The 18,509-nt window shown below is 37.5% G+C and overlaps 1 protein-coding gene across 2 annotated transcripts in view; it reads right to left on the bottom strand.

Moving 5' to 3' along the window:
* The window catches only part of SLC6A11 (solute carrier family 6 member 11), a 104,042-nt gene that overhangs the window by 57,775 nt on the left and 27,758 nt on the right, over nt 1-18,509 (bottom strand). For both annotated transcript variants that reach the window (XM_090148065.1, XM_090148064.1), the window contains one exon: nt 17,730-17,820. In XM_090148065.1, the coding sequence (XP_090004191.1) occupies nt 17,730-17,820 (91 nt within the window). The remainder of the gene's footprint in view (nt 1-17,729; nt 17,821-18,509) is intronic.

Genomic DNA, 18,509 nt, shown 5'->3' with positions numbered 1-18,509 from the left:
GTAAACAACACAGAGAGGGCTTTATTTTGTTGTTTTCAGAAAACAAGAGTGAACAGAAGTAAAAGTCACTTCTAGTATTCAGACAGGAAACCTGTGGGACCAAGCTTCAGAAATCTGAGGTAGAGTTTTCATCATGAGAACAACGCCTCATGAGGAGAATTAATCTCTTATCTGGGGGATTCACATTCCTTTCATGCTCTTGGATTTTTGCTTTAGATAAGCACAAAGTTTAAGGAAAACGTAAATTCTTTACCAGCCTGTAAATAAAACACAGGTACTTCAGATTCTGTTGCATAAAGAGTTAAAAGTAAAAGTAAAAACTTACTCCTATAAACTTCATTGATTTTCATGAACTCCCTTGAGTTTTTTCAATTGCTCTTTAACCTAAAAGAAACCCTAATCAACTTAAATGAAGCAATTAGTCATTAGCTAATTTTACACTCTGAATAATTAATATCAGCCATTTAGGCCTCTTATGGCCTTTAATCACATCTCAGCTGGGTCTGGTCAAGGCTCGTTTTATCTGTGTTTCCATAACTATACTGGCAGTGTTATATGCTGTGTATACATAGACAAACTCATACATAAATTTCCAGCATTCAGCCTTACACAAATTACAGTGATCCAAAATTCCCTTTAAATCTTTATTAGGTGCTGCTTACACAACCCCCAGGGACTTGAGCATTGCACTAACCTCCCCCTCCAGGACACTGTGAATGACAACTAATTAACTCAAGTTTGCAAGTACTCTGATATCATTAATATAGTTAAAAACAAAGTATCATTTCTTATCATCATCTGTAATAGATGATTTTGGATACAGTTCTGAGAGATAATTACTGTATGTACATACAATTAATGTTCTATGCAGATAAAAAATTACAGCAAAATATATTCGGGTTACCATATTGAGTATTAAAAACAAGTCCAACTTACAATTAATCACAGGATCTTAACTCTTTCTTTTCCATTTGACCCAGGCACTGGCTGAGGAGATCTATTCACAGAGTGAGATGTATGGCGGTGCAATTCAAAGGCATGCCTAAAGTAATTATAAGCAACTCCTTTTCCCAGGCAGCAGGACAGACAGTTGAGGCTTTTGGCTCACATAACTTGAGGCTCCATACCTTGTCACTACACAGCTTTCAGAAAGGAGGTGACCACAACAACCCAATGGGCAGAGCTGATTTTATATGCACACATACTGCCTCTTTTCTCTTGCAAAATTTCTTCATAAGGCAGCAGAATTAAGATTCTGCCAGCACCCTTCTATCTGTTACTGTTATTTCTTTTATGCTCTCTTAAAAAACAGGTTGCATCACATCATCTTACGTGCTCTCTCCCACAAGGTCTTGAAAAATACTTTCCATGCATCAGCAGTGACTGCTCACCATGAAGAGTTGCATTCCCTAATTACAGACAAAAGATGTGCTAGGTGTTGCAGACAGCTGGAGAGGAATCTGATCTGGTTCTTATCTTGGAGGTTTGTACACATCCATATGGACAATTAACTGCATCACAGCAGTCACTAATTCCAATGAATACCAACTGCGCAGTCGCACTGAAACATTCCACATTCATGTCCTGCCTACAGCTCTGCAAAGGGCTACAAGCACTGCTCAACTTCCAGACCCCTGAATATCTCAAGTGAGAAATCTGCAAAATAGCAATTATAGTGGAAGTATATAGATGATACACTGACATAGCCAGGGCTCAAAGTTTGCAGAATAGTATTAGACATACCATAATGCATATCCAGTTTTCAAAGGCAACTTTGTCTTAAGAACACAATTTTCAGTGAAGACTTGAGAAACTCTGAAAGCAACTGGTTTCTGGAAGCTGTCCACAGAATATCCATGCTCAGTCTTGTTTGAATGCTCCATGAGAAGTGTCAAATAGCAAGGATGCATACCCTTCCCATCCAGAAACCTTGGTGGGATGCTTTCGTAAGTGGCAGATTAATGGCCTCCACACAATTAGCCCTGCTTCTCACACTTAAAAAAGACACATCGTGCCAAACAACTTCAACTGCTAGCACTGTAACGAGTATTTTTAAATATACCAAAGTGCTACAAACTGTTTCATCCTTTCTTTGTTTAAGGAAAACAAAGGTTTAAGGTTTCCCATAGAAAGTGAGCAGCAACAAGTCTGAAACATCTAATAAAATCATAACATACAATGGTATACTGTGCCACATACATCCAAGAGAAAGCCTTGCTCAGAGGCAATAAGTGATTTCCTGAGGATGCATAATGCAGCTCTCCCTCATGTCACAGCCTCAGCTCTCCTCCTGAAAATGGCTGAAATAGCAGTGGCAGAGGTTAGGCACTGAAAGGAAAAGTCATTCAGAACGTGAAATTCTGCTCATGAAGCCTCATCTCAGTCTGACTGTGCACACCCTCATATATGTCCTTTCATTGTTCAACTTAAATTAATAAAAAGAGGGGAGCATTTTAAAAAATACATGACCCTCCCCTGCAACTAAGCAAGACTGATGTATTCAGGGACTGTAAGATGACAGCTGATTGCAGCTTCTCACTCCTCAGCAGTCCAGCTTCTATCTAAAAGCTGCTGCAACCTTGAATAAATTACCTAGACAGCAGAAAGAAGTAGCATAGCTTTCACTGTCATCATCCTCACTTAACGCTGCAAGACCTCCTATGTTATCTTATCCTCCTCATCTCATCTTTCCATGGGCAGAAAGATAGAGAAAGAGTAAGAACAGTAAAATAATGTAGAAAGTAATATTGCTTATTTTAGAGTAACGACCATTTGGAAAAGTTCTATGTTAAGATGCCCAGGAACAGTCACATCTGTGAAGGCTGCACCAGTGCTTCATCACTTCTGATAGCTCATATTAAAGCAGAACAGAGGGGAAGAGTAATATATTTGCACAGAATAATTTATGCAGATTGAGATGAGAAGAAGTTGTGGGTGCCTTGTGGTCACTCTGAGCAAAGTGATTCTCGAACAGAGGACCCAAGGAATCCTAAGAAGCCCTAAGAAACTCTTGGTATAAACTATTATGTTGTCTTGTGAAAAGAGACAGTGAGATCCCTACATGAGCTGCAAACTCATCAAGTTTTCATACGCTAAATTATCAGGTGATACTACAAGTAAAAATGAAAAGCAATGAATTTCTTAGCCAAAAGTGCTCTATTTGGATAACTATACAAGCTGGACAGTCTAAGGGAAGACACTGGAGACAAATGACTGATTTGTCAAACTCAGTTATTGGGAATCAGAAAACTAGGGAATGCTTTCCAAACACTTCTGTGTGATAAAAAATAAATAAATAAATTGTCAAATCTGGCATCCCAGGTGGTATCAGGATGCAAGTGGCCATGCAGTTCAGCAGAGGTGCAGGTAAATGCCAGTCATACTGCAAAATGAACAATTGTTATTAATTGCCTCTTAGAATTTGCTTGAATTCCTCAGGACTTCCAAGAAGAATAATGCATGTCCATCCTTAACAGCAGTATTCAAAAAAATCCAGAAGCATTATGAAGACTTTATTTTCACATTTTCTTTTATACACAGCAGTTCAATTTCACGACCAGCCAATAACCAGAAAAGAAGCCAGAAGACTGGTGGCATTTGAACAACTCGAAAGGAATGTTGAAGGAATATGCCTATCTGGATTAGGGTTAATTTGGAATTTAAAGGTTAAGTCAGACCAGAGTTTTTCTATCAGTGGTAGCAAAATATTAACTCTACACAGGATATTTTGCTTGTAAATGGAAAATTAAAACTCTTCTTTGAATTTAAACCAGAGCAGATTTGCAACATGCTTAACATTCAAAAACACACAGAAGTTTTTCACTACCTCTTGCTTCACATATATATAGCTTGACTATTACTGAAGAATAACTTCTACTTTTCTCCCTAGAAATTACACAATTTAAAAGTTAATAGCCTCAAAGGAAGAAACAAAATGTAAGTGGGATAACAGGACATATCTGAAGTGCAGTACACTTTCTTTCTTTCCTGTAAGCTTCCAGAAATGTTGATGTTTGATCACAAAGACATTTATAACCAGACTGGACAAAATCATGGCATTATTACTTACAGGGCAATTTCATTCTGGTTACAGTTTATTGTATCAAATACTGTAAGCCAAATGCTGACAGTTCATCTTGAATCGAAAAGTAGTGTGTATAAGACAAAGGAACAAGTAGAGAGTAAGAGAGAGTATAGAGTCAGAAATCTCAGCATATTTTCAGTAGACCTCAGCAAGTAACTAGACATCATTCTATGACCTCTTGCTACCTACATTTGAGAAACACACTGCTGCTAATGGTTATCTTGCTTCTTTCAATCAATACCATTTCATGTACTTCCCCTAGAAAAACATGGAAAGGAAATCAAGTGAAAAAGTATTACATACTTACTGAAATTGCTTTTGTTTGTGAATTTCCTAAAACACCTTTTGATTTAGTGGTTCAGTAGACCAGGTGGAAAGAAGGGCCCCTACAGTTCTGAAACTGCTGCAGTTGGGCATACTATAGAGTAACTGCTTATTCTGACTACTCATAACTAAAAATAACCTTTTCATCCAGATTGAAAACAGTTTGAAAGCTGCTGCTTCTACAAGTGCACTCTCTTGGGACACAGGAACCACAGCACTACATTTCCCATGGACTGGGAGAACACTTTTCCTGAGAAACAGCATCTTTATTAAAGTGTTCCAATGTGCAGAGCAGTAGCAGACTCTTGAAGAGAAAGAGGATTAAGTGCTACTAAGGCATTATTGACAGGAATATTCTGAGGTAATTATTGCGTTATTTCATGGTTTGGAAAGCTGAAGAGCACATTCAACCTATTTAAGGAAATGCCCCTTTGCGTTCCCTCTCTGAGCTGGAGCAGTTTACAAGACATTTTTCTTTGACAAAATAAATACATTAAGTAGCAAACGCAGCCTCTTGAGGTCATTTCTCATCTGTTTAGCCAGGAAAATAGGTGGCAATGCCATCTACATACTGCACACCAGACTCTGTCCTCAGTGCATTGCATCAGGAATTAAAGCTGCAGTAGCGTTACGGTGCAGCTTTCATGTTTTGATATGCCCTTTTTATTCCTGTGGATTTTTCACACCCAATCTATATATCTTGTGAACTACTGTTACTAAGCTCCTTGTGCAAACAGCGTAACAGATTTGAGCAGCAGTGCCACATAGCTTTCCCATCAGCTCAGGAGCACCAGCATCTCTCAGTCATTCTCCATTCCTTAGCAGAAGTTTTTCATCAAAAAATGCTTTCTAAACTCTCATTTTTCTTTCTCTCTCAATTGTATGCAGCTGATATTGTCTAATTTCTGTGAAAATGTATCGCTTTGAGTTTTTCATACCCAAATTTATCACTGCGTGCAAGTATGCAATTTCTGCCGCTCAGAAACTTAATCCTAAAACTGGTGGGATTCAGATTCTATATACCTGAATCCTCTGTTGATGCCTGAACTACGAGGCCAAAGGGTCACCAGCATCTAAGATCCTGGTAAGCATCTGCAGAAAGACAATCTCATTGTGGACTGCCGCACAGCCAAAAGTTTATTCAAGTAGTTAACAGTCATAAAGCCAGCATTCTTTGGAAGATCCATAGTGACAGTAGTACTTCCAGACACATTGAAAAGGCCAAATTGTTTCCCAGGGACATAGAGACTGATTAAGTAGCATTATTTTTGTCACAGTGATCAGAGGAAGTTGCTTATCTATCAAAGAGCATTTGGGACACGTTATTTACTGATGACAGTTTAGCTAATTACATACCGACATCAATAACTTACAGCTGCTTTCAGCTTTTTCTCCACCAGCAATATTCATTCTTCATTATCTAAGTCACTTCAGTTTTCCCACTATCTGATAATCTTAAAGAAAATGGAATGCTGCAGCTCACTTGACCCTGCAGCCTTTCTAGGAAGCAGCAGTGCTGTGAGGTTTTGCTCTAGTCAGTGCTTAACCAGCCTCTTTCCTCAGATTTTGCAATTAGGAGCAGCTTTAAGGGACCTCTAAGGTATTGAAATTGATATTTTGGTTCTATTATAACACAAAGCTCTATTGAACAGCACAGAAACTTTTCTAGAACATCTTTCAGAGAGCTGCAACCTTTCCTTATGGTCTAGTACATGCTAATGCTTTATATTTTGGAAGGCAGACCAATCAATTCATTTGGAGCATGCAGCTCAAAAGTGGAATAGCCTAGAAGAGTAAAAGCTTGAAACATGCTTCTATGGAAGTGAGTAAAGAGAAACAAACAAGCAAAAAAATAAATAAATATTAATAGATTGGCTTAGATAGGAAGGCACTTCGAAGATCATTCAGCCTCAACCTCCCTCCTGTGGGCAGAACTGCCTACCACTAGAACAGGTTGCCCAGGGCCCCACACAAACTGGCCTTGAACACCTCCAGGGATGGGGCATCCACAGCTTCTCTGTGGAATAAAGAGAAGTTTATTTCTAACAATATATAAACATACAGCCAGTGGTATTTCAGAGGAGGCTCTGAGCAATCCCAGTTTACAAACTGAACACACAAGTTATTTTACCAGGAGATAAAAGCTAAGAAAAGGCAAGTTATCCAAAAATTACATGCTTCACACCTTTCCTTGAATACAAAATGGTTTTCTCTTACAGTGAGAGAAAAGAACATTAAGCAGGGTATACAATATGCTAAAAAATTGAGGGAGTATGCTTCACTGCCTTATATATTCCTATTGTAATTGTTTTCAAAGTATGCTAAATGGTAAAGATATAATACCCTGTCAAATCAATGGCTAGCAGTTTACTTTATAATTCTCATAACAAAAAAAATATTATAAATCTTTTCAAACTGTAAGAGTTCTCTTCTTGAAAACCACTGTATTTTAAACTTGGCTTTCAGAAAGCAGCAGACAGATAATTCCCAGTGGCCACACTAGTGAGAATCCCATGATGAAGAATTATGCACAGCTATGAAATATTTACCTCTTACAGCATATTTCTGAGATCTACACATATCAGAAAGAATTATTTCTACTTGAGCTACATTTGCTGCTGCTCAGCCTAGTTTTTTCCTTCTGAAGTCCTAAAACTGTTATGTTACAACATTCATTATCCAACATTTTAAAACTTACCAAAATTTAAAATATTAAAAGTTTCCTCAGCAGACTTCTCTCTAAAATTTCTCATATTGCTGGAAAATAATTAAAAGTATTTGTGTTAACCTGTCTCATTATAGTCAGTACTTATCTGAATGTGACATCACTTAGCAACTACTGTGTGCGTGTACATACAGAACCAACTTGTTTGTGTCTGTGTATTTACAACTAAGGAGAGCGTGATGCATAAACTCAGAACATTTTGCTTCTCCTCTAGCTATTTCTGACCTATTTTCCTTCAACCTCTTTTGCTGAAGTCATGGAAACTTAGCAAAATCTCAAAGTTTAATTCTATCAAATCACTTTTTTTTTTTTTGGTATCATTCCACTCACCTCAACTCTACAGTTTCTTGGTAATCTCTCATAACCTTCAGTCTCTGTGCCGTTTATCCTCTACTCCACCTAATGCCCTATGAAGAAGTTATACAGTGTTTTTAAAAAGTAAAACAAAAACAAAAACACCACGTTGCTTTCATTCACCAAGTGATGTAAATTAGTTTAGCATTCAGGCCACAGTAGCTGTGAACTGGTAGCACCTAGAAGAAATTCAGGTCAACCTGATAGCTCTCAAATTTTCTGTTGAGCTGTTTAGGCAGTTTGTGGACCTGTATTCTACTGTTCATTTTTAAGCATTCATCTGATAAGAGCTTTAGACCACAAAAAAAAATGAGAACCATTCCCTGATTATGCAAAACAGTCCTCAATGGTGAGTTCTTGGCCCTGCGCTAAGTTGTAGTTACAAAGGAAACTAAGAATGGAAAAAGCAAAGGAGCAGGGGCACAAGGCAGCAAAGGACAGTTGATAGGTCAAAAGAGAAAAAGGATACTGTAAGTCAGATATTTTGAGAGGTCTTGATTCCTTTGTCCACATCTACAACTATGGAATCTTCATAAAACTACCACCACAACCCTCTTGCAACATTTATGTGACTCTTACTTAAATTCAGGTAAATTCTACTGGCTCCATTTTTCATTTGTTAACTAAAAACAATAGCCAGCAGAGTTGAAATCATTGAAAAAAAATATCTGAGGAAGGGACTTCAGGAGCATAATGGCCAATTTCCATTTCTGCACAGCAGGATAACTGTGCCTACACGGTTGCTTAAAGGCTTGCACTGTCTGATGTTGTTCAGTCTTCATAAGAAACTCATGAAACCCATAACACTAGCTAATGAGTCTTCCTGAGGAAAACCTCCTAAACCTCCAGACACTAAAACTCAGTTTCCTTGCTGCCTCACTAGAATATAGTGGAAAAGAGTGAAAAACCTACCAAACATTTTTTTGCACATTAAAAGCATATCTCCTTTAGCAACTTTAAACTAAACAATCACCCTTTCAGCTGCTGCCCTGAGTCTACAAAGTTGTAGTTGGAAAATACTCTTAAAAAGTGCTTTAATTTAAATAAAACCCAATTTTGTTGTTATTGTTAATTGACTTTGCTTTGTTTTTGTGGAGAATAAGGTCTACAATGGCACTGTTTCAAAAGCCAAAACCAATACTAGGCTGCTGAAATGCATGAACCCATTTCCTTTGCAGTACCCATACTAACAGATAGCCAAGAGGAAGATGAATGTTATTGTCCTGTTTAACGTTTTCAGAATTACTTCGGCATCTCAGAAATTCTTGGCATCAGTGTTATTAAGAATTTTGATATCAAGACAGTGAACAAATCTAATGGACATATTCCTGGACAGCTAAAAATGGCAGTCTATTAATTTTTACAAAACACATTTAAAGGATTCTAGATACATTAAAGAAACGTGTCCCTGAAGAACTGCATGTTATTTGTCTTGCACACCTAGTCTTGCAGCTGTTATTTCCATGATAAACTAGTGAAGACAATAGAATCATAGAATTACTCAGGTTGGAAAAGACCTGCAAAATCAAGTCCAACCTAACCATACCACCTTAGCTACCAACCCTTCGCTAAATCTGTCCCTGAGTGCCACATCCAAATAGTTTTAAAACACATTCATACCTTGTAAAACTGAAATTTAACATTTCAGCTTCAACTGTGAAAGATAGATTTGTTTCTTTAGGAGAGCTACTGGACTACTTGGCTTCAGGTAGCAATTATCCTGAACAGTATCTCAGTTTCATTAGTTCTAGAAGATTTAGAACTTTGCTTACTTACAAGTGTAGAAGGAACATGTATGACAGCTTTCAACATCATTCATTGTTGTTCAGTTTGAATGGTTCCCAAGTGTTTGGGAAGCTTAAAGAATCTGTATTTCTGCATGATATCTCCACTTTGAATCTGCTAAAGAGTAAAACAGATGTTTGTTTAAAGTACCATGGCCTTGCCTTGTGACCCAAAAATTTATCAAAACTTGGATCACCGCCTTTGAAGGAGAAAGATCAAGTCACATAAGGGATTATTTTTAAAACTATGTAGTATTCAGATGAATCTGTCAGTGTACTTCCCTTTTTCAACCCTAAAGTAGGGAAGCCCTTACCATTTAGTAAGTATGGTCTCCAGTAAAGCAAAGATTTCCACATCCTTTACTGAAGTTGTTATCTTAAAGAGGATGTTTTCTCTTTTGTACTTGCACAAAATCTGGCAATACTGAAAGAAGGCTTTTCAATAGTGGCCTTCCCTCAATAACAGAAAGTTATCTATATAAAGTTAATGAAAACTGAAGCAAAGTCAGAAAAAAAAAACACATCTGGTTATTTTAGCATGCCCTGAATTGACTGATTCATTAACCTTAATGTGACACAAGTAAGGTTTTGCTGTTGTAGACCTTTCACAATTTTTAAATGTAATTATTTTTAATTTCCCTGTAAGTAAACTGTTTTGCTCAACATCAAGAAATGCCTTTTACAGATGTGTGTCTTTAAACACACACACCTACGTTAAAAATAATATGGAAATTTTTGATACTTCAAAATAAAAAAAAAACAGAAAAAAAAAAATTTAGCACTCCAGCAAAACTAGGTACCCAACTCAACAGCTTCCAAAGACATCAGCTTTATAAGCATGTCTTTCAGCACCCCGCACGCATTTTCCAACTATTAGAAAGTAATAAATAATATGTTTACTAGAACTCTAAGAATTGTGTGATCAAGGGTAATTTTCATTACAAAAATGTAACTTCTATTTCTGCCAACGCTGCAAGTAAAACTTTTCCACATTTCCCACTGAATGCTACAAAGATATTTCCGATCATGGCAAGTGAAATAGATGCTTTATGAACATTATCTGAAATACTGATATCAATCCATGTAACTTGGAAAACGAAAGATCAAATTTGCTCATAGCTCCATAGCAATCAAACAAAACAAAGTTTGTTATTTTTAGCTCCTACAACTACTGAAGAAGAATTTGCAACACTATACAATTACTTTTCAAAACCACAAATGCGTACCTCCTAACTTTCACTGGAGAACTAAAAGTTTCCCTTTAAAATTCTATTTTAAGATATAAATATATTTATTCAGACTCACAGTATTGCCTAGAGATGTTGCAGAGTTTCCTTCCTTGGAGTTATTTAAAAATGACCTGCACGTGGTCATGTCCAACCTGCTCCAGGTGGCTATGCTTAACTAGGTAGTTATACAAGATGACCTCCAGAGGTCCCTTCCAAACTCAAGTATTGTTTTTTGCACAACAGGGAGAACATTTGAACCGCTGACTCAGGTACATTTATTTTTCTTCTTAACTGAATTAAAATTAGCACAGCCAATTTATAGCAATTTATTCTACAATAAAGAACATTAAATAACAATTATCAGACCTCTGACACTTAAGCACTTCTACACTCTCTATAGCTCAGAGCCCCTTCTGTAAAGTGGGAATAATTAGATCTTACATAGATTTTATGACGATAAATGAATGTGAAGGTAATCAAGAAATCTAAGATTGCAAGGCACACTAAGAAGCCTTGATTAAATCAATATCTTCGTCAACAGATTACAAAACATAGGAAAATGAACAAAGAGAAAAATAACAAAATACAGAATACCAACATGGTATTTTCTTCCTATCCATCCTTTTCAGTTCTACTGAAAAGAATGTTATGTTTCTTTAACCAAAAATAATCAAATTCATATAAAACATCAACTTAAAGTAGCACAATCTTACTTTTGGCATTTTGAACTATTCAAGTACATGACTTTACAATCTTTGAGGTAATTTTTTCTGTATATTTGAAATGTTACACAAAACATTCCAGATAAAATCAAAATCAAGGGAAAGTTCATCCGTCTGCATTAGGCTAACATTTACCCTTGGCTTAGCACTTTGAGACCTACCCCATTTCCTTCTTTCAACTGAAATCAGGCAGAATTTGTGGTTCTGAGGCAAAACCAGATGAAGAGCTCATGCGAATCCAAACAAAAAGCTGTTTTCACATGGCCTCTCTTGAACTAAACTGGAACAAGCAAGTCTGGCACAGCTCAGCGTTCTTCGACAAGACATGCACAAAGGGTCTCGTTCTGAGAGGTGCTGAAGGTCTCTGGGTACTGAGCACTGCAGGATTGGGCCCAACTCGTTAATGACTTTTCATAGGATAGTGGGGATTAAGCACAATGTGACTCTTGCAGTCAGTTGCAGTCTGAATGAAACAGGAAATTTTCTTTTTGACTTTTCAAGGAAAGGGTTTGTGCCTTCTCCTTTTTGCTGAGAACAAACCCTTTTCTTCTCCCTAAACCAAAAAAAAAAGGTTGTTTTTTTTTTTTTCCTCACTAGGCTTTACTTGGAAACGCTAAGGATGTGTCACTCCCTTCAGAGAATGACAGGCCAACAACTAGACCTTCTTTAGCAGAGGACTAAGTTGTTATACAGCCAATAAAAAACTATTGAGGTGGAATCAACCACAAAACCGTGGGTTCTCTGTCTGCCCAGCTCCCTTCCCAAGCACAAGAAATCTCAAATTCCTGTCCATGGTGGCAGACTGGAATAACAGTCAAAGGAGCACACACATACAGTTGCTGACCTCTATAGCTACCAGAAAGCTTCCCCACCTAGGAAAACACACAGCACAATGGAATAGTTTATTTTCTAATCTCTATACTGCTTTCCTGGCTATAAAGTTAGCCCCATCACCTGTGGCTACCTATCTCTTTCATAGGTCTGCTTTAACATATCCAAAATGATCAACACCTCTATTATTACTGCAGCTTACGCTATTTACTGTTTAAGATTCATACAAAAACAAACAAACAAACAAGCAAACAAAAACAACTACCTGTGGCATACCTTGAAAGTACTTTTTTTTCTTTTAATCTTTTATCAGGCTGATCCTCTAGGATGAGATGAAAAACAGTAATTTAACTGGACAGTCTCTGAATCCTGGGTACCAGTATTAAACAAAGGAGAAGTCAGACTCTTGTCTGTCCTTTGTAACATGAGTTTGAAGTTTAAAAGTTGAGTTTTGATCAATTCAGTTGCTCACTTTTGAAAACTGTATATGCATATGGAAAGTGAAACTAATCAATGCCCTAAATTATCAAATCTTTTTAAGGAAGGTAAGAAATCCTCCTTAAGCTCCTGATTTTTCCCAGAGTTGTCAACACTGATAACTCTAGTCAACGACAAGTCAGCTAACTCAAATCTTAAAACAGACATTAATAGGGATATAAATTTTTAACTAAGCAGAAGAGCAAGTAAAGTGAATCTAACCCCCCAGACTTTGCATGCTGCTCCTTCAGCAGCATCAGGACATTACGGCCACATAACTACAAGTAATTATCAGTTACCCTGTTAAAAAAAAAGATAACAATCCTTGCTCTTATTACCTAGGACGTACTGCAATACTTATCTCTACAGACTGGTGTGCTTTTTTTTTTTTTTTTTTTTTTGTAAGTAAACAAGCAGTGTCCATCCAAGACATTAATTAAGCTTTCATCTACTGCACGACCCAGACATCAAAGCTGGTAGAGAACATTAAATTATCAGAGGAAGTAACTGTATAGCTCTATAGCTGCTAGAGTAACAAGGAGACAGTATCCTTTGTACAGACCTGAAGAAAGTTAACTGTTAGCCCACACGCCTTTGTAGCCTTGTAGTACTGCAAAACATTCTCTTAGTTTTTGCTGCCTTTGAACAAGTTGCCTGTTTGACTGCAGTGATAGTTTTAGGAATGGCCAAGTCCACAGAAGTAATAAAAGCTAGAAACATTTCAGCAGAGAGGCTGAAATCTTTACTTGCAGTCCTCAAAACATCCATGGATTTGAGTTTGCTTCCCATCACAAATAAAAAGGGCTGGGACTTCCAGTCTAAGGGATGGAAAGGACATAACAGTACTAGCTAAAGGAAGGAGAGAATAAAAAACGTACTCCTTTCCAAAGACACCCTTGAGACATCCCTTTTGGGATTTGTACATTCATTTATGCACACACAAATCTAGCTTGTGCCCCGCTACTAACCTCTGCTGGCATTTACAGAATGCCAGTCTAGTCTGCTGTGCAATACATAGCAACCGGTGTATTCCTCATCATGATTAACTCTTAGAGCAATTGGCCTGAAGAAAACACATGGCACTAATAACTCATGCATTTCATGGGTTTCTTCCTCTCCAATCTCCAAGAATGAAGGGGTACTTTTTGCTTTTGTTTGTTTGTTTTGTTAGTTTTTAAATTAAAATGCCTAAAGATACTGCGAAGACAATTGAAGACTGTGGTGAAGTTATATGCTTATCAAAGGAAATACTTAACATCAGCTTGACAATTACCAAATGCACTATTTGATTCTACTTGAAATTAGATGACTACTCACAATAATTACCACTCTGATTCATAAATTGTCTCAAGAGCAGATGCTAATAGTTCAAAGAACTTTTTACCCCATCTAGCCCTTTCCACAATAAATTGCATTTACCGTGACCATAACTTAGAGAACACTGCAAAAAGCAAAATGCACAGCAGGATCTGAATAGTGATGTCGTTCAGAAGAAAACTAGTGCCTCCCTCATCCTTCATGAGCATCATGGAATATAATTGTAAGAAACCTGGTCATTATACAAATCAATTCAGTCCTGTGATTGGTTATTGCAGTGTGAAAAGCTTCATCACTATCTCTGAGTTCTGAAATTAGCAGCTAGCATCTGCCCTGTTTAGCCCATCAACTTTCTTTTAACTTTGTTTTTAGAAGAATCTTTCAATAAACTTATGGTTATTGACAGTAGCATTTATAAAGGAGTGAAATAATATCATGTGAACAAGACTTTTAGCTAAATGAAATAACAATTCTGGAAATAGTTATCTGCAGCTTTACTTACTGCACAAATTAACTAGTCCAGTAATATATTTATTACATATTAACTACTCTGTGATCTGCACTGTATGTGTTTAAGCACAGAGCTCTACTGTACCTGATGGATCTAAATTACAGAATTTAATTCCAGATGGTCATTTTAATGCAAAGCCAATCCCAATATTTGAAGTTTGTTCTTCCACTTCTCAACTAGTTTGTCATATCCATTCTGAATTTGGAACCCATGCAACAGTGTACCTTCTTAAATTTTAACAAGGGAATTATCATGGAAGATAGGGAACAGAGGGAGGTGGTACAAGACAACCACCATGGCTTCAACAAGGGCAAGTCATGCCTGATCAACTTAGTGGCCTTTTGTGATAGCGTAACAGAACTTCAGTGAAGGCCTTTCATGTGATCCCACACAACATCTTTCTCTCCAGTTTAGGAAGATATGAGTTTGATAGATGGAATGTTTGATGGATGAAGAACCAGTTGCAAGATTGTACCTACAGTGGTGGGCAGTGGTTCATTGTCTGAATGGAGATTAGTGATAAGTGGGGGTCAGTACTGGGATCGGTACGCTTTACCAACTTCAACAATGACACTGACAGCAGGATCGAGTGCACCCCCGGCAGTTTGCAGATGCCACCAAGCTGTGTGGCGCAGTCAACAAGCCTGAGGGACAGGATGCCATCCAGAGAGATCTAGGCAGGCTGAGCAATGGGCCCAGGTGAACCTCATGAGATTCAATAAAGCCAAGTACAAGGTTTGCACTTGGATTATGGCAACCCCTGCTATCAATTGAAGCTGGGAGATGTAAGGATAGAGCACAGCTCTGCTGAAACAGACTTGGGGGTACCGGTGGATGGATGGGAAGTTGGACATGAGCCAGCAATATGTCCTCAAAGCCCACAAAGCCAATTGCATGAAAAGAAGTATGACCAGCTGAATGACAGAGGTGATCCTGTCCCTCTTCTCTGCTCTTGTTAGATTTCACCTGTACTGTGTCCAGGTATGGAGTCCTCAATACATGAGAAACAGACCTGGTGGAGGGAGTCCAGAGGAGGACCATGAAAATAATCCAAGGGATGGAACAACTCCCCCGTGAGGCTGAGCTGAGGGAGCTAGGGCTGTTCAGCCAGGAGATGAGAAGGCTCCAGGGAGAGCTGAGAACAGCCTTTCAGTAGCCAAAGGCCAGGGGGGGGAAGGAGGGAAGGTAGGGCTGCAAGAAAGGAGAGACCCTTTAGCAAGGTCTGCTGTGACAGAAAAAGAGGACACGGTTTCAAACTAAGAGGAAAGATCTAGATTGGATATAAGGAAGAAGGTGGGCTATTTTTTGTTCATTTTTCTAGACACAGTAAATGCAGTGATGCACAGGTTGCCCAGAGAGACAGTGGATGCTCTGCCCCTGGACACATTCAAGATCAGGCAGGACTTTGAGCAACCTGACCTAGCTGTAGATATATTCAGTTTTCAAGGATAGAAAGTCAAGCGCCACTTTTGCTTGGGCACCAGAAGCAGAAAAGTTTAATATCATAAGCTACTTTGGTCAGTAATAAATAACAAGAAGTGGTTCGGAGGGTCTTTTTTTTTTAATATGACTTTAGAAAGTCTGGAATGTGCATTTTCATACACGATTGTAACAGAAATTAGAGAAAAAGTTTATCTGATTATCAGTCTTCATGGTTTCCTAACTCATCCCTAACTCAGCCTAAATCAGGTAGTCAAATACATGCAGAACTTGAAGGATTCAAAATGCACTGTAAAAGGACTCCAAGTTCAGCTACAGAATCTTTTCCAGCTTCATTTTTTGAGAATTCTGAGAAAGAATGCATTTGAAATGCTCCTGTATGTAGGTTGCAATAACTTTGACATCGAAAAATCAGACAATCTCCCCAAAACCATACTACAAAAATACCAAACAAAAAACAACAGCAAACAGAATACCTGGACACACAGGGAGATAAAACTTAGTTTGTGCCCTCCTTAGAAATCAATTGAACATTGCCTGCTTCCCTAGATAGCTGGAGATACGTTCAGTTGCCAAATTTTGAATATAATTGAATAAGTAAATAAAAACAGTGAACAAATAAGACTAGTACTGGAGAAAAAACTTTGTTCATTTTCTCTAACTATGCCCCTTCAATTTTTTTTTTTTAAATAGTTCAGTTTCAGCTGTCCTAAAGAACCATAATTTGTGTTAAAATGAAGTCACAGAAATAAGAGGTGCCACATAAGAAAATCCTCTTTATTATAAAAGATTACCTGGGAAGTGGATAGAGTAGGCATATTCTAATTTAACAGACTGAGTGCTTAGGTTATTGTGATTTTAACAGAAAAGAAACATGAAGACTTGTACAGATTTAATATTGTTTTAATACATTACTTACTGAAACAATAAGTACCAACTGCTAAGACTAAGATAACTTATTTAGCAAAACTAAGGGGACCAGAGGCAAAGACAATAGCGTATGCTAATGTTCAAGAAAATGATGTCAAATGCAGAGTTCTCCCTTGGAGAACAGTCCTAAGTTATAGCCCTGTCAAAGGTAACTACTGCAGTTTGGGAAAAACAACTCTAACCACAGTCCCACAATAATGCTCTTCCAAATAATAAACTGGTAATTAGAATGGGCTCTCAAGAACATTTAGTAACCAGAAACTCTGTAATACACTCCTTTAAGTTAAGAAGAGCTACTTTAACATTAAAGTAACATCCCAATTCTGTGACTGTTTTAATACAAACCGTGCCTTGCAAAGAACAAGTATGCAACTACACTTGTACTAATTAAATATTTATAGTAAGAAAAAAATGTGTCATCACAAAAGCAGTCCGTATTTTGTGAAGAGAGAATTCTCTTCTATCACTCTAACTAGAAACCAGAGTCAAGGAGACTCAAGAGTGTTAAGCTTTCCAACTGAAAAACTAACACAGACCATTCAAATATAATGATATATGAACTCCAAAATATTAGTTAGCTCAGATGAAGATGCAACTGTGATGGAAGAAAAGAGAGTAAACACCCTCGGAAAACAAATAGACAAAAAAAAACCAACAAAACTACCACCATCAAACAACAAGAAACACTTAAAATCATCCTCTTTCACCTCTGCCTCATTAGTATGTATTTGAGGTTCTTTCCTCCAACAGCAGGAGCCAAGATCCCAAGTAAGTGGCACACTTTGTTCTATGTTCTTTCAGAATATGGAATTCTTTTCCTTGAATCCTCTAAAAAGAGTTAAACTACTCATCTTGAATCTTTTGACTATATGAGAAAATTTCCAACTGAACTCATATCACTAAGTGCTATCAGTTTATAAAATACCTAATAACCTGTAAACAATAAAAATATTGGAAGATAACGAACAGCCAGATCAAGCAGATTGTTTATGTGCACTTACTCCCAGAATTCCATCACCGGAGATGTAGCATTTTGCAAAGAGATTTGACTGCAGTTGCTCATATTAAGTTTTTGAAATTCCACACAGTTTTCTATAAAAACAACAACAAAATTGTTATATTGACATGTACATACATTTCTTCTGGTCCATCTTCTAGTTTGTGCATCTTGTAAAGCCACTTACTATATCATACTCTATGTGGTTAAAAGGATTTCTAGATACTCTAAAATCCTACAGCTGCTACTTCTGTAATAGTATTTTGATCACCAGATCAGAGGCCTAAGCTAGGAAAATATCCACGCAGTATGCTACACACTCCTACACTTTCTAAATGCACTTTGGCAATGTTAAGGGCCAATTAAACATCTGAGGCTAAATGAAGAAGCTTTGAGAAATCGAGGCAATCATTCAGGAACTACAACACAATTCTTCAAGTGGTTGTTCAACGGCCAATGGCAACAACTGGCTGATGAAACAACCAGCAACAAGTCTCCACTTTGTTTCAATAGAGCAAGTGGAAAGTCACTCTTTAACTTGTATCTAAAATAGAAAAAGAAGAGCTCTTCTGTTGAATTCACTTACTGTATTCTGGGAGAATGGATACGATTGAAAATGAGAGTCCTGGGATTTAGCCAGAATATTTTACAGAAATAACAAAGGCCAAAGCCTTCTTTTCCCATCTGACATTATATTTCACAGGAACAAATGCTTATACAATGACCTAAATCAGAAAGGTATGAATAAGTCTTCATTGCACAACCTGTGCCACCTGGTCTAGGG

Source organism: Phasianus colchicus, chromosome 11 (assembly GCF_987193195.1).
Source record: "Phasianus colchicus chromosome 11, bPhaCol1.hap1.1, whole genome shotgun sequence".
Taxonomy (NCBI): Eukaryota; Metazoa; Chordata; class Aves; order Galliformes; family Phasianidae; genus Phasianus; species Phasianus colchicus.
This window is presented reverse-complemented; position numbering and strand designations above follow the sequence as displayed.